The sequence below is a fragment of the Echinops telfairi genome, unplaced genomic scaffold, assembly GCF_000313985.2.
Source record: "Echinops telfairi isolate 266 unplaced genomic scaffold, ASM31398v2 ScPeMD7_7469;HRSCAF=8507_1, whole genome shotgun sequence".
In the NCBI taxonomy this organism is placed as follows: Eukaryota; Metazoa; Chordata; class Mammalia; order Afrosoricida; family Tenrecidae; genus Echinops; species Echinops telfairi.
Window position 1 is genome coordinate 1,020,077 of NW_022111373.1, and position 11,229 is coordinate 1,031,305.

The 11,229-nt window shown below is 51.4% G+C and overlaps 1 protein-coding gene across 3 annotated transcripts; it reads right to left on the reverse strand.

Moving 5' to 3' along the window:
• Positions 1-497: 497 nt before the first annotated feature.
• On the reverse strand, positions 498-10,806 carry FAM53C (family with sequence similarity 53 member C). Of its 3 annotated transcripts, XM_004696641.2 has the most exons (5): positions 10,572-10,806; positions 7,457-7,686; positions 7,002-7,059; positions 4,473-5,257; positions 498-3,563 (listed from the first exon to the last, which is right to left on the reverse strand). In XM_004696641.2, the coding sequence occupies exons 2-5, from the start codon at positions 7,532-7,534 to the stop codon at positions 3,303-3,305; spliced, it is 1,182 nt and encodes a 393-aa protein (XP_004696698.1). In that variant the 5' UTR covers positions 7,535-7,686; positions 10,572-10,806; the 3' UTR covers positions 498-3,302. The 3 variants fall into 3 exon arrangements, with proteins under 3 accessions (XP_004696698.1, XP_045140942.1, XP_045140943.1); XM_045285007.1 differs by lacking the exon at positions 10,572-10,806 and having other exon boundaries at positions 7,457-10,408; XM_045285008.1 differs by lacking the exons at positions 7,002-7,059; positions 10,572-10,806 and having other exon boundaries at positions 7,457-10,414.
• Between the last annotated feature and the right edge of the window lie 423 nt (positions 10,807-11,229).

Here is an 11,229-nt window from a genome sequence, read left to right on the forward strand (position 1 = left end):
TGTTTTCAGGATGGAGAAATTGCCTAGGTCTTTGGAATCTGAATTTTGATGATGATCTCTCCATCTTTCCAGGACCCAACATGAAATCCCTTAAGAGATGCCTGGTGAAGTCTCCCACTTTACCATTTACCCACCTCCCCTAACCTACAAACCAAGTTCCTGACCACACCTTCAAGCATTTCTCAAGGGGCTGGAATGTATTCTTACTTGACTTCACCGTGCTCGAAGTGGGAATGGCAGAAGGGGAGACAGGTAGAAGCATCAGGGAAACAGAGCAAACCAGACTGCTAGAAATAACCCTGGCCTTAACAGATGCCTGGGCTATACGTTATGACCTGCTGTGGCCTGAAGGGCTTAGGGAACTGATGCTGCCCTCCAAGGGCCAACGCCCAACCATGTGCTAGAAGAAGGGGCTGGAAGTGAGGTGGCCTTCTCCCAGACTGCTTCTTCTTGCCTTTCTTTGTGGGGAAGGGAAGAAGACACTGTAGTACACAAAGTTGATTGGGAAAATGGGTTATTCTAATAAAACTTTATTTTTTCAAACACAGCCACAGAGGCAGGACCTCATGTTTAACACACACAGACTTATGGATTTTTTTTTTAATATAAAACAAAGTTTACGAAAAATTTTTTTGTTTTTTCACTTTTTGTATTTGTAATCCCATTAGCACAGGGACTTTGGCAGCAGGTGGGAGTGAAGGGCAGCTGGAGCTGCCACTGGGCAGTCACCGGGCACAGGAGGAGAGCACCAGCCTGGGAGTGGCTTCACTCACGCACGCAGGAATACTCACCTACTGGTCAGCCACACCACACACACAGCACAGATGCAGATGGCTACCCAGCATCAACCACAGCCCTGGAGAGGTGTGCTCTGCTCTGGGTAAGCCCAGTATGTGAAAATCCAAATAGTCAAAACAGCTAAGGTAGAGGGAGGTTGCTTGCTTTACAAAAAAAGCAATCATAGGCTGCTTTTAAATGGTCAGCAGTCCAAATGCATTGAAAAATAGCATTTGGTTTACACAGAACTGTTGAAACAGATCTATTGTGTAAAGCAAAATGAACCACTTCTTGAAAAGGCTTGTCCCAAAGGTGAGGGCGCTTAGACTGGGAAGCAAGATGATAAGTGCTGGCCAGTTTAACTTTCCAGTCTTAAATGGAATTCACTACAGCCTCTATAGACTTTCTCCCCTAAGGAGGTTGCCCTAGGCTTTGGGGGAAGCCAGGATGGAGGCAGAGGTCACTGCCTTCACTTCTTTAGCTTAGGGCCTGCAGAGGACCCCCTGGCATTGCCAGTGGCCTAATGGAAGCTGGCACAGCCAATCTGCAGCAGAGTCCAGGGATGAGGGTGCCCCAGGAGAAAAGCAGCTGGCACCAGGGAAATTATGGCCTGGATTATGGCCCGAAGTGGGAGAAGAGCCAGGGAAGAAATGAAACTGAGGATGGTCAACTCCTAGGCTCAGTTTCCCTGGATTCTTCAGAGCAGTTCTCTCAGGCGTGCCCCCAGACCCGGTGGCCCCTGGGTAATGTGTGTGGTAACTAGTAGGAGAAGAGCCCTGGAAGGGTAGAGCCTCCGAGTGGCAGAAGCGCAAGAAGACATGGCCACCTCTCTCCTCTGTAGTGCAGGCGAGGAGGCAGGAGCCTCCTTGCTGCTCTTCTTTGAGACCTAGAAAATGCCAGGTTCAACTCCACAAGGAAGAAATTAAGAGATCTTAGTCTTTTCCCCCTAGCACAAGGGGTCCTAACACACCCTGGAAAGTGAGAAGAGAATGGTTTTTCTCCGAATCACCAGGAGAAGCAGGTCCAATTTGGTCCTGCAAGGTTTAACCAAAGCTGGATAAAGCCTCACCAGCAACCACAACCGAGTGGTAGCTTCAGTATACCTTTCCACTCGTGCCAGCCCTCGCATGGTGACTGCAGTTCTGACACCTATCACGGTGTCACCGTGGCCACTGAGACCTGCTGCCCTGGCTCACGTTGTGGGTGGAAAACTTTAAAAAAAAAAAAAAGGAAACCCAATCCGACAACAACAAACTCCCAACTGCTCCTCACAGCCTTTGCTGTGCTCCTCCTCGGCCAGTCCCTTAGTGAGCCCCAAGCTCCCTGTGGTCTCTCAGGGCCAATTAGAGTCAAATAAACATTTCCTGGCAAGAGTGGAAGACAAGCAAACTAGTAAATGCTGACACCCATTTCTTAAGCAGGTCCAAAAAGAGGTTGGGCCTGGATCCCACACAAATAGGCTTTTCCCAGCCTGCTTCTAAAGGGCAGTGATGGGATGAGTTCACCCGGACCAGTGAGGCCTGAACATGGTATCTCCTACTGCACGTCTGCCTCCTGGGGAGCCTGGAACCAATACTAGGCCTTCCTCCCTTTCCCATGCCCTCCAAGGTCAGAGGGGAAGGGCAGGATGGAGCCCTTCATAACGGCCTCCGTTGCCCACAGGTGCCTGACTCTCCTTCAAAAGTGACAGAGGCAGGATACGTGTAGCTGAGGCAATCTGCTAAGGGGAAAAAAAGGCCAGCTCCAAATGTGGAAACTCCCCTCCAACCCCTAAATCCAACATCCACCTAAGGGGTAGGGGATGAGGCAAAGTCCATTAGCTGAGATCATAGCACTTCAGGGACCCAAAACAGAGTCCTTTGCAGAGCCCGGGGGGTGGGGGTGGGGGTGGGGGGGTAGGGAAGGCTTGCAGATTACGAGCCTGGCTCCAGAGCTATTTATAAAAAAAGGAAAACTTGGTGCCCTCTTAACTCCTTATGCAAGCCTACTGTCAGGTGAAAAGGCAGGATCCTGGGGTATCAGGATGCTCTGCTGTGAAGGAGCAAAAGCCTTCCTTCCCTAAGGCTCTGCAAACACACCTTGACTTGAACAAACGCCCATGCACACACACACTCTCACACAATTCCTCAGAGGAGGCTGACTGAACCCCCCCCACCCTGGCCAAATTCTAAGACACAGTGCCCTTTGAAGCAAAGGGGCTAGTGAAATTCCCCGAGCTGGGGTCAGCAGACCCCTTCCTTCCCTGCCCATCACTTTCTCAGGGGCAGGGATACTCACTCTCAGGGCCGCCATGGAAAGGGTCTGCTCTGGGGCTGTCCCTCCCGCCACCAGCTCCGTTTATCTTGTCCCAGCCAGTCTCTCGGCATGGTCGCACTTCCAGGAGCGAGAAGATTTCCGGCTGCCCTGAGTCGGAGCCCTCCACTCACCCCCGTTCCCAGGCTGGGCCCACGGCCTCGGGGCCTCGACACTTGTTAGTAGCCATAAGAGAGTCAGTCTGTGTGGCCCCAGGAAGGTGCCTCTCAGTTTTAGTTCTCCTCAATGAGATTCAAGTCCAGGTCCCCAAAGTCCTGCTGGCACAGTGTCCGTTTACTTAGAGCCTGTCGCCCCCACCGCACGGCCCCCTCTTCCTCCTCCTCTTCGCTCTCACTCAGCACCTGGGAAGAACCCTCAACGGGGCTGCAAGAAGCAGAGAGGGGTGGGGGGCTACAGGCCATGAACCACGGCGGAGAAACGCTGCTGCCTTCCTGGGCTGCATCTTGGAGACAGGGACCTCCTGAGTACGGTTTCTGTTGAACAAACAAACAAAAGTAAGAAGGAGGCAAAGAAGCTAACTGCCCCTGTTGCCCTGGCCCAAGTGGTATCTCACTGTCCCTTTCGGTTACTCTTGAAGGTAGGAGTCATAGGCTTTAGGGTGAGGTCTGTCAGTTTCCTGACAAAATCTGGAAAATTTAGTGTGCTTGCACATTTCTCTTGAGGGGGGCGAAGAAACAGTCCATAGTTTCCAAGATTCAAGATTAGACCCGTGTCATAAAGCTCTCTGTGGGCAGGGATACTGTCTCCGTGTTTCACTAATGCATTCCCAGGATCAAGTCAGAAGCTGGGACGTTGTAGGTCTCCGACGTATGCTTGCCGGGTGGTTGGAAGCCAGGATGAACAAATAAATAAATTCTGGTCTGTGACCCAGTGGTCCAGAAGAATGAATGTGAGAAAGTGAGCAAGTGCACACAACAACTGCACTCATAGTGAGAAGTCAAAAACCATTTGTTCAACAGATGAAGGATGCAGCAGGCTGGCTTGTTTAAACCCCACACGAAGCAGCAAAGAGCAAGTGGCGGCAGCAGCATTGAGCACCAGGGGGGTTGGGGCACTGATGATGGGATTTTTGTCACTGATGCCTCTTCCAAGGAAGGAAAGGTGCCTCTGGCAGGGGCCCCTGGTATTTGTATTGGATCGTTTAATAAAGATCTCACTCTGTGGCATCCAGGTCTGAAAGGTTCTCAGAATGTGAAGCTTTCTCTGCTAAAACCCAGACAACCTTGGGCAAACCAGGATGGTGGGTGACTTTAGCAGAAGCACAGACAGAAGAGAGCGAGCTTCAGGGGAGGCCCTACCAACAGGGCTTGAAGCTAGAGATAGCTCGCACCAGAACAGAGTTGTCCCCTCATTTCCTGGCTCGGAAAGTCCTGCCAACCCACCTGATTCATCTTGTCAAAGTCCAAGGAAGGTCGCAGCCGTCGGGGGTCCTCCTCGTGCCGCCGCTTGACTCCAGCTTTTCGGGCATCCAAATCACAAGGCTGGGAGCGGCTCCGGGGAAGGTTCCGGGGGCCTCGGGGTCTCCAGGGCAGCTCCGGGGAGGATGCGGGAGAGCTCCGGGCAGAGGGTAGAAAGCGATTGGCCTGTGGGCCCAGGCTGGGTGACAGGGAGAAGCGGCGCTGGGGTGGGCAAGGTGACAGGGACTCAGCATCACTCTCCCAGGAACCACTTTGTGGGGAGGCAGCGCAGGGTTGAGAAGAATCTTGGGCTAGGGCAAGGCTGAAGAAAGGGGGGCTATAGGGTCTGTGGGCTGGGGCACATTGAGAAGAGGCACTGGGAGCTTGGAGGAACCTGAGGCTGGAGACCCGCTTCGGAGGGCTCTGGTGAGGCACCTGCGGCCCGCCCCCTCCACCACTGCCCCTGTGCTTGATGGGAGTCCACAGCTTGGAGGGGGCGGGCCGCCACACCGGCTGCCAGCGAGACAGGTCCACGGGCACTGAGAGTGAGCGGCAGTGCCTCTTGGATGGAGGGGTGGGGATCACAGGAAGCTTCTCTGGGTCTGGGGGCTCAGGACTTAGGACTTGGGGGAGGGACTGCTCCTGTGGGGAGCTTCCCCGGCTGGGTAGTCTGAGGTGCAGGCTCAAGCCAGACGAATGGTAGCTGAGGTTGAGGCTGTCAGGGAACTCGGCACAGGAACAGTGGGGCAGGCCCCTCCAGGAAGCACCTTCTGCAAGGCAGTCACAGGAACAATAACGTTAATGACGGTGATCATTATGCACAAGTTTACCATGTGCCACACATTTTATAGCGAGCATTGAGCACTTCAGGTAGGCGATCTCATTCATTCTTCCCTCAAGCTTTATGATGTAGGACCTATTATTATCTCCATTTCATAGATGACAGGAGTCCAGTAGCTTGCCTAAGGTTACACAGCAATCAAAGGAACAAAGCAGGATTCACAGCTAAGGGCTGCAAATGGCAGATTCCTTAACCCCTATGCTACCTGAAGTCTCAAATACACTTTCATATATTGTCTGCCACTCCCTCCCTCTCCAAGGTAAGCAAAACAGACCCGCATGGGTGAGGGGTATGCTGTGTACTCCTCACCCCACGCCACCCATCCCTACTCGGTGTCCCCCAGCCAGGGCTATGAAAAGCAGGCCTATGCTCTCCTTCCGTTCTGGGTGCTGTGTTAACAGCACCAAGAGATAAGGAGGGTGCTGCCAAGAAGAAAGAAGTAATCAAGTGGGGCAAACAGGGTAGAGAGGAACCTGCGCCTGGGAAACCCTAAGACTTAATGCTGCCTGTGTTCCTTTGTCAGGAGAAAGACAAGGCGTTTCACTTTCATAAAGAGATACAGTCTCAGTTACACCCAGGGGGAGTTCTACTCTGTCCTGTAGGATTGCGATGAGTCGGTATCAATTCGATGGCAGGGAGTTTATGTTCCTTTGTTGTCTGGCCACCCGCACACCAATTCTTTGTCCCGAGGCCGCCTCTCACATCCAAACAGAATGGGGAGACATAGGGCTGGAAAGGCAAAGTGACTAAATGGCATAGCCCTCACTGCATTCTATCCCAAACTGTGACTTTCAGGAAACACCTCATTAAGGGACAAAGGGCATACGCCATCTTTCTCTGGCTAGCTGGCTGGTCTTTGCAGGGCTGGCTATTTGAAGTAACTGACAAGTATACCAAACTAAGACTTGATGGTGGAGAAAACTCAGACTCAACTTTGAGCAATAACTCTCCCCACTACTCCTCTCCATGGGAACTGGAACCACGTGTCCACGGTGCATATGGCACAGTACCTACTCTCGGCAAGTATTGCACAGAGAAGTGGCAGAGCTGAATGAGATGCTTTTGCCAACTCACTTCGCTTGCTAGGTCTCCCAGAAAATAAAACAGGATGCAGAGTGACCTACTGGCATGGATTAGAGGGTGCAGGTTGCCCTCCTTAAAGAAATGTCTCTTTGATCAGAGGCCCTTTGATTAAGCCACATTTAAGAATTTATACCTCAGATTTTTACATATGCACAATGTCACAGGTAGAGTTTTATATGCCATAATAAAAGACAGGGTATAAACTAAACGATTACCACTAGATCAGTTAAATAAACCATGAGACATCTATAAAGTGCAATACACAGCTATTAAAAACAAGGAATTAGTCAACATACTTAATGGAAATATAAGTGAAAAGAATAAAATATACAATAAAATGTATCATGCAAATTTTTTGTGTTCAATAAAAATGTGGAGATAACAATATACATTACAAAGGGGTTTCAAAAGTTCATGGAAAATGGAATAAAAGATAATGGAATTTACCATAAACTTTACAAACCGCTCATCCCCCACCCACCCCCCAGTCTACTGCTTCTGTTGGTATAAAGAAACTCTGGCTGGATCTTTAAGAAATTAATAAAAGAAGTTACTTTTAGGGAGCTGATGGCAGCGCGCACTCGCCTTACCAGACACAAGCTGGAAAGGGTCCCCACAGGTGGATATGTCTGCATGATCAGGCAAAGGCTGAGAGAGAAAGAATATCCAGTCATTCGGGTTTGGGACATGCTGATAGAGTTGCAGGCAGCCCTCTTCAGCTCATCCCTGAAATGTGTGGGCTGCAGGGATGTAAGGGGCTCCTAGGTTTTCTCTTCCGCTTATCTTCCCAAAGTTAGCCGGTGAAACAATTCACATCTTCCAATACCTCAAACCCTCTCCACCCAAGTTTTGTGTCCCTTCTCTATCAGTGAAATCATCCCTGCCCCTTCCTTTTGGGCCAGGCTTTGAGCCTTTAGTGGGCTCATCCAGGACAAGTACTATGACTGATATAGCACAGGACAAGGGTGAATGAAGTAGTAGCAACAACTAGCCTCAGAAAAAAAGGAAGGGGGGTCGTGGAGAAGCAGGAAGACTGGTCTTTTACCAGACTGATGCTGAAGCGTGTGCATTTCAGCTCATCCAGAGTCTGCTTCTGTAGTTGCTCAGTGATCAGGGTTATCATGATTCTCCCCAGGATTTGACTTGCACACTTTGGAGCAAATGATGGATGTCTTCCCTGTCGTTCTTCCAGACCTCACTCGTGAGCCGTCTTCTGCCACTGCAGCACCATTCTAGCACCATTGGGACTTCCCTCTCCAGTCATGCCTGCTGAGTCTGCCAATTACAGAGGGACCAGCCCCAAGTGATATTAGAGATGTACCTGGTCTAGAGATGGAAAATGCATGGCACACATACCACAGCACCCCTATGACTCTGGCAGACATTATTAATTGATCACAGCTTTTTCCTGCTAAGTCTAAACAGTCTCAGAACATAGCCTCAAAAAACATTTGAACTTGGCACTCTAAAGAGCCAGTAATCCGAACTGGAGTTGACAAGCAAGTTGAAACCTATTTGCCACTCCTAACCTGGTTCATGCTTGGTTGAGTCTACCCAGAACCCCAGCAACACAGAAAGCTGAAAGAAAATAAAGGGATGCCCAAATAGTTAATTCTTATCCTGATTAACTCAATATTTTCTTAATCTTCCAGCCAGAGTCCAAAGAGAGTAGAACACCCTTCTCCTAGACTATAGAATAATGAGGGAATGCTGCTTGTAAGAATGACTTTCTGCTTTAGACCAGTCAGAATAAACAGGATTGTAAATCCTCCCTTAGCCTGGCCAGCTGATTTATATATATATATAATTGTTTCCCAACAGATACTGTGTGCAATTGTTGGTAAAATGGGAATAGGATAAAGGACTGCTAACAGGGTAATTCTCATCAGATTTCAACTCTACAGATATTAAAACAACAGTAACAACTCCTCCTCTATGATTTCATTCAACAAAGTGTTTAACTCAAGGACCATGAACACAAGTAAGATGCTCTTCTTGATTAATTTCTAGGGGCAATTTCTAATAGAAGCAAACCAATTCATCAGAGGGCAGGCTTCAAGTCTACACAGTTGCCCAAGGGGCCTTGCTCAAGGAAATGGGAAGGTTAGCCTAGTGTCACCATCATTTTGTTCTGCCCATTCCCCAAAATGACCAGCAGGCAGACAATTCACCAGATGATGCACGTCGTTTTGGCTAGTAGGGAGAACAAAGGATCAAGAATCTAAATTTCGATCCAACTTCCGCACAGTTTCAGCAAATCCTTGAACCTGCCTTGGCCTCAGATTACCCATATGTAAAACGGGCAGAATAATCGTAAACTATAGCAGGAAGGATATAACATGCAATGTGAAAAATGTACAAGCAGCATACCATCTGGCCTGTACAAATCAGGAGTCCACATAGGCTGCCGTTTCTCACCCCCTCCTGTTTGTTACTCTACAAGGCCTCGGGATGCCAGAAGCGATGATATCATTAAGATGAAGAAGGCAATAGAGTCTATCTTTCTGGCTGGGTACCAACAGAAGCCCAAGAGGGCTCTGCTGTGACCTTGGGGGCAGATCACGCTACTTTTGGAAAAAAGAAAAAAAATCATCCTATTCCAGTCCCACCTCAGGAGGAGGGCCACAAAACACAAGGAAGGGCAAAAACGAATACATTTGAATGTTACTTGGGAGTTCTTTGGGGAAAAGGTGCCAGAGAAGTCAATCATCATTACAGTTAACTATCGTTTTCATGCATAATTATTACACCCTGAACACAGTCCTAGCTTCCTGAGAGCTGCCTTTAGTTGCTTCCCCTATGTTCCCGTGGCAATATCACTTCTGCTCTTGATTTCTTAACTCTGCCCTCAAGGAGCTACGAGAGGGGGAACCTGAAGGCAGGCTTTTACCCCAGAGACCCTAGGCCTCAAGCTGACCAGCCATGAGGAGAGGGGGTGAGGCAAACTCTTTCGAGCTTTTCATGAGGCATGTGGCCAAACAGCCCTCTCTGGGATCAAGTGAAGAGAGTGAGTTTGTGTTTTTCTGCATTTTAATTGTTGGGATGTGGCCACACACAGCGGTAATTGGAACAATGCAACCACCACCACACAGCTGATACTCTCAGCCTGAGTTTCCTAAAACAGGCCAGGCTGAGAGGGGGAACAGAACGGAAGCCATAAGGAATCAAACCAGGACACAAAAGAAGGCAAACCAGCTCCGCGAGGGGCCTCCTTTCTCAGGCAGGCATTGGAAAAGTCTAAGTAGCTCTCTCTGGCCGCCTTCCTTCCCCTTCCATTTTGTCTCTTTGGGGTGTGGGGGGTAGAGTGAGCCCTGAACGTTCACCAAACAAGTTAAAACTTCTCAGCTTAACAACTGGCACAGGGCTTAGCCCTTTCCTGAGGAGCAGGCCGCTAGGCCCTCCCCACCACCTCACCAGGCCCAACTCAGTCCAGCCTTGCCCTCCATCAGCAGCCCCCTAAAATAAAGACCAGACCCCCACCCCACTCCCATGCATAGCAGTCTCCACTGCCACTCAGGCCCCGGGGGGGTGCTGAGGGTGTGCTGAAACCGGGGGAACCTTAGGATCAAGCCAAGCCAAGGGAGAGGAGAATCACAGATGCCCTGGGGACCTTCCCCCCAGGTCCCAGCCCCACACCTCTGGGGGAGACTAAAGAAAAACAGGAGAGGCAGGGAGGCGCAGGCACAGGTAATAAGGGACCTGACTGTTCTTCCACCATACGGCTCTGGTAGGGACAGGGGTGACAAGTGGGGTGCACCCCTCCCCCAATCCCGATGAAGAAGCAAAAGGCTAGGCCCCCACCAATTTTCAACCTCTCCCTTTGCTGCTCTGCCTGTTCCTGCGGGGTGGGGCATAGGGCGTCCACTGGCCCCTCAGGGGGTGCTAGGGCCCGCTCAAGGGGGCTGTCGTTTGCCTCTTCCGACTCAGCTCCCATCATCTGGCGCCAGGAAGCGAACTCAGGACGCAGGGGCTGTAGAGGGTCTGGGACTTAGCACTCCGCCACCCCCTCCCCCACCGGGTCCCGTGGTCTCCCCGCGGAGACGGCCTGCAAGGCCGGGCCGCGCGGGCGGCCGGGTTGGGGGAAGGGAAAGAGGAGAGGAGGAGGGACGACCGAGGTGCCCGCCCCAAGGCCCCAGCGCCACCTGCCCTCCGCCACCTACCGCGGCTCCTCCAGCTCCTAGGGCCGCGGCCGGAGCAGCTCTGAGCGCTCCGTTCGCCCCACGGTGCCCTTAAAAGGCGCCGGCGCGAACCAACAGGCCCCTAAGGAGAGTGGAGGATCCCACCCGTCTGAAGAACCCTCTCGAACCACCCGCGAGGGCCTGAGGCCCACGTTGCTGCTCGCTCACAGCCCTTTCGGACTGCGCAGTCGGGAACCAGCCTCACGCTGTCATTTGGGGACGGGAATGGTTTCCTCCGTAGAGAATCCCTCCCCCCAAATATCGCCGAAGGTGGACTTGCCCAGTTGGAGGCACGTCGTGAAGCCCGCGGGGGAAGCGACGCCTGAAAAAGGTAAACAAAGCCGTCGCCCGGGCCCTCTTACGCCTCCATCGGCCCAAATGCGGCTCTTCACTCGGTTCGGGATGCTCAATAGTATTAGCCACCGCGACTCTCGCCTGTTCTCTTGTCCTGCCTTACGTCTCCGCTTCTATAAAGGACCCCCCACCCTCTGCGAAGGACCCGTCCGAGGCGTGAAGGCTGCTGGGAAGTGTAGTCCTAGCGCCGATTAGGGCCTGCTCCGGGTCCCTGGAGCCCCTCTTACAGCCGCCCGAATGGCTCGAACCTTATAAACATAGGACATAAAACGGAAGCGGAGCCGCT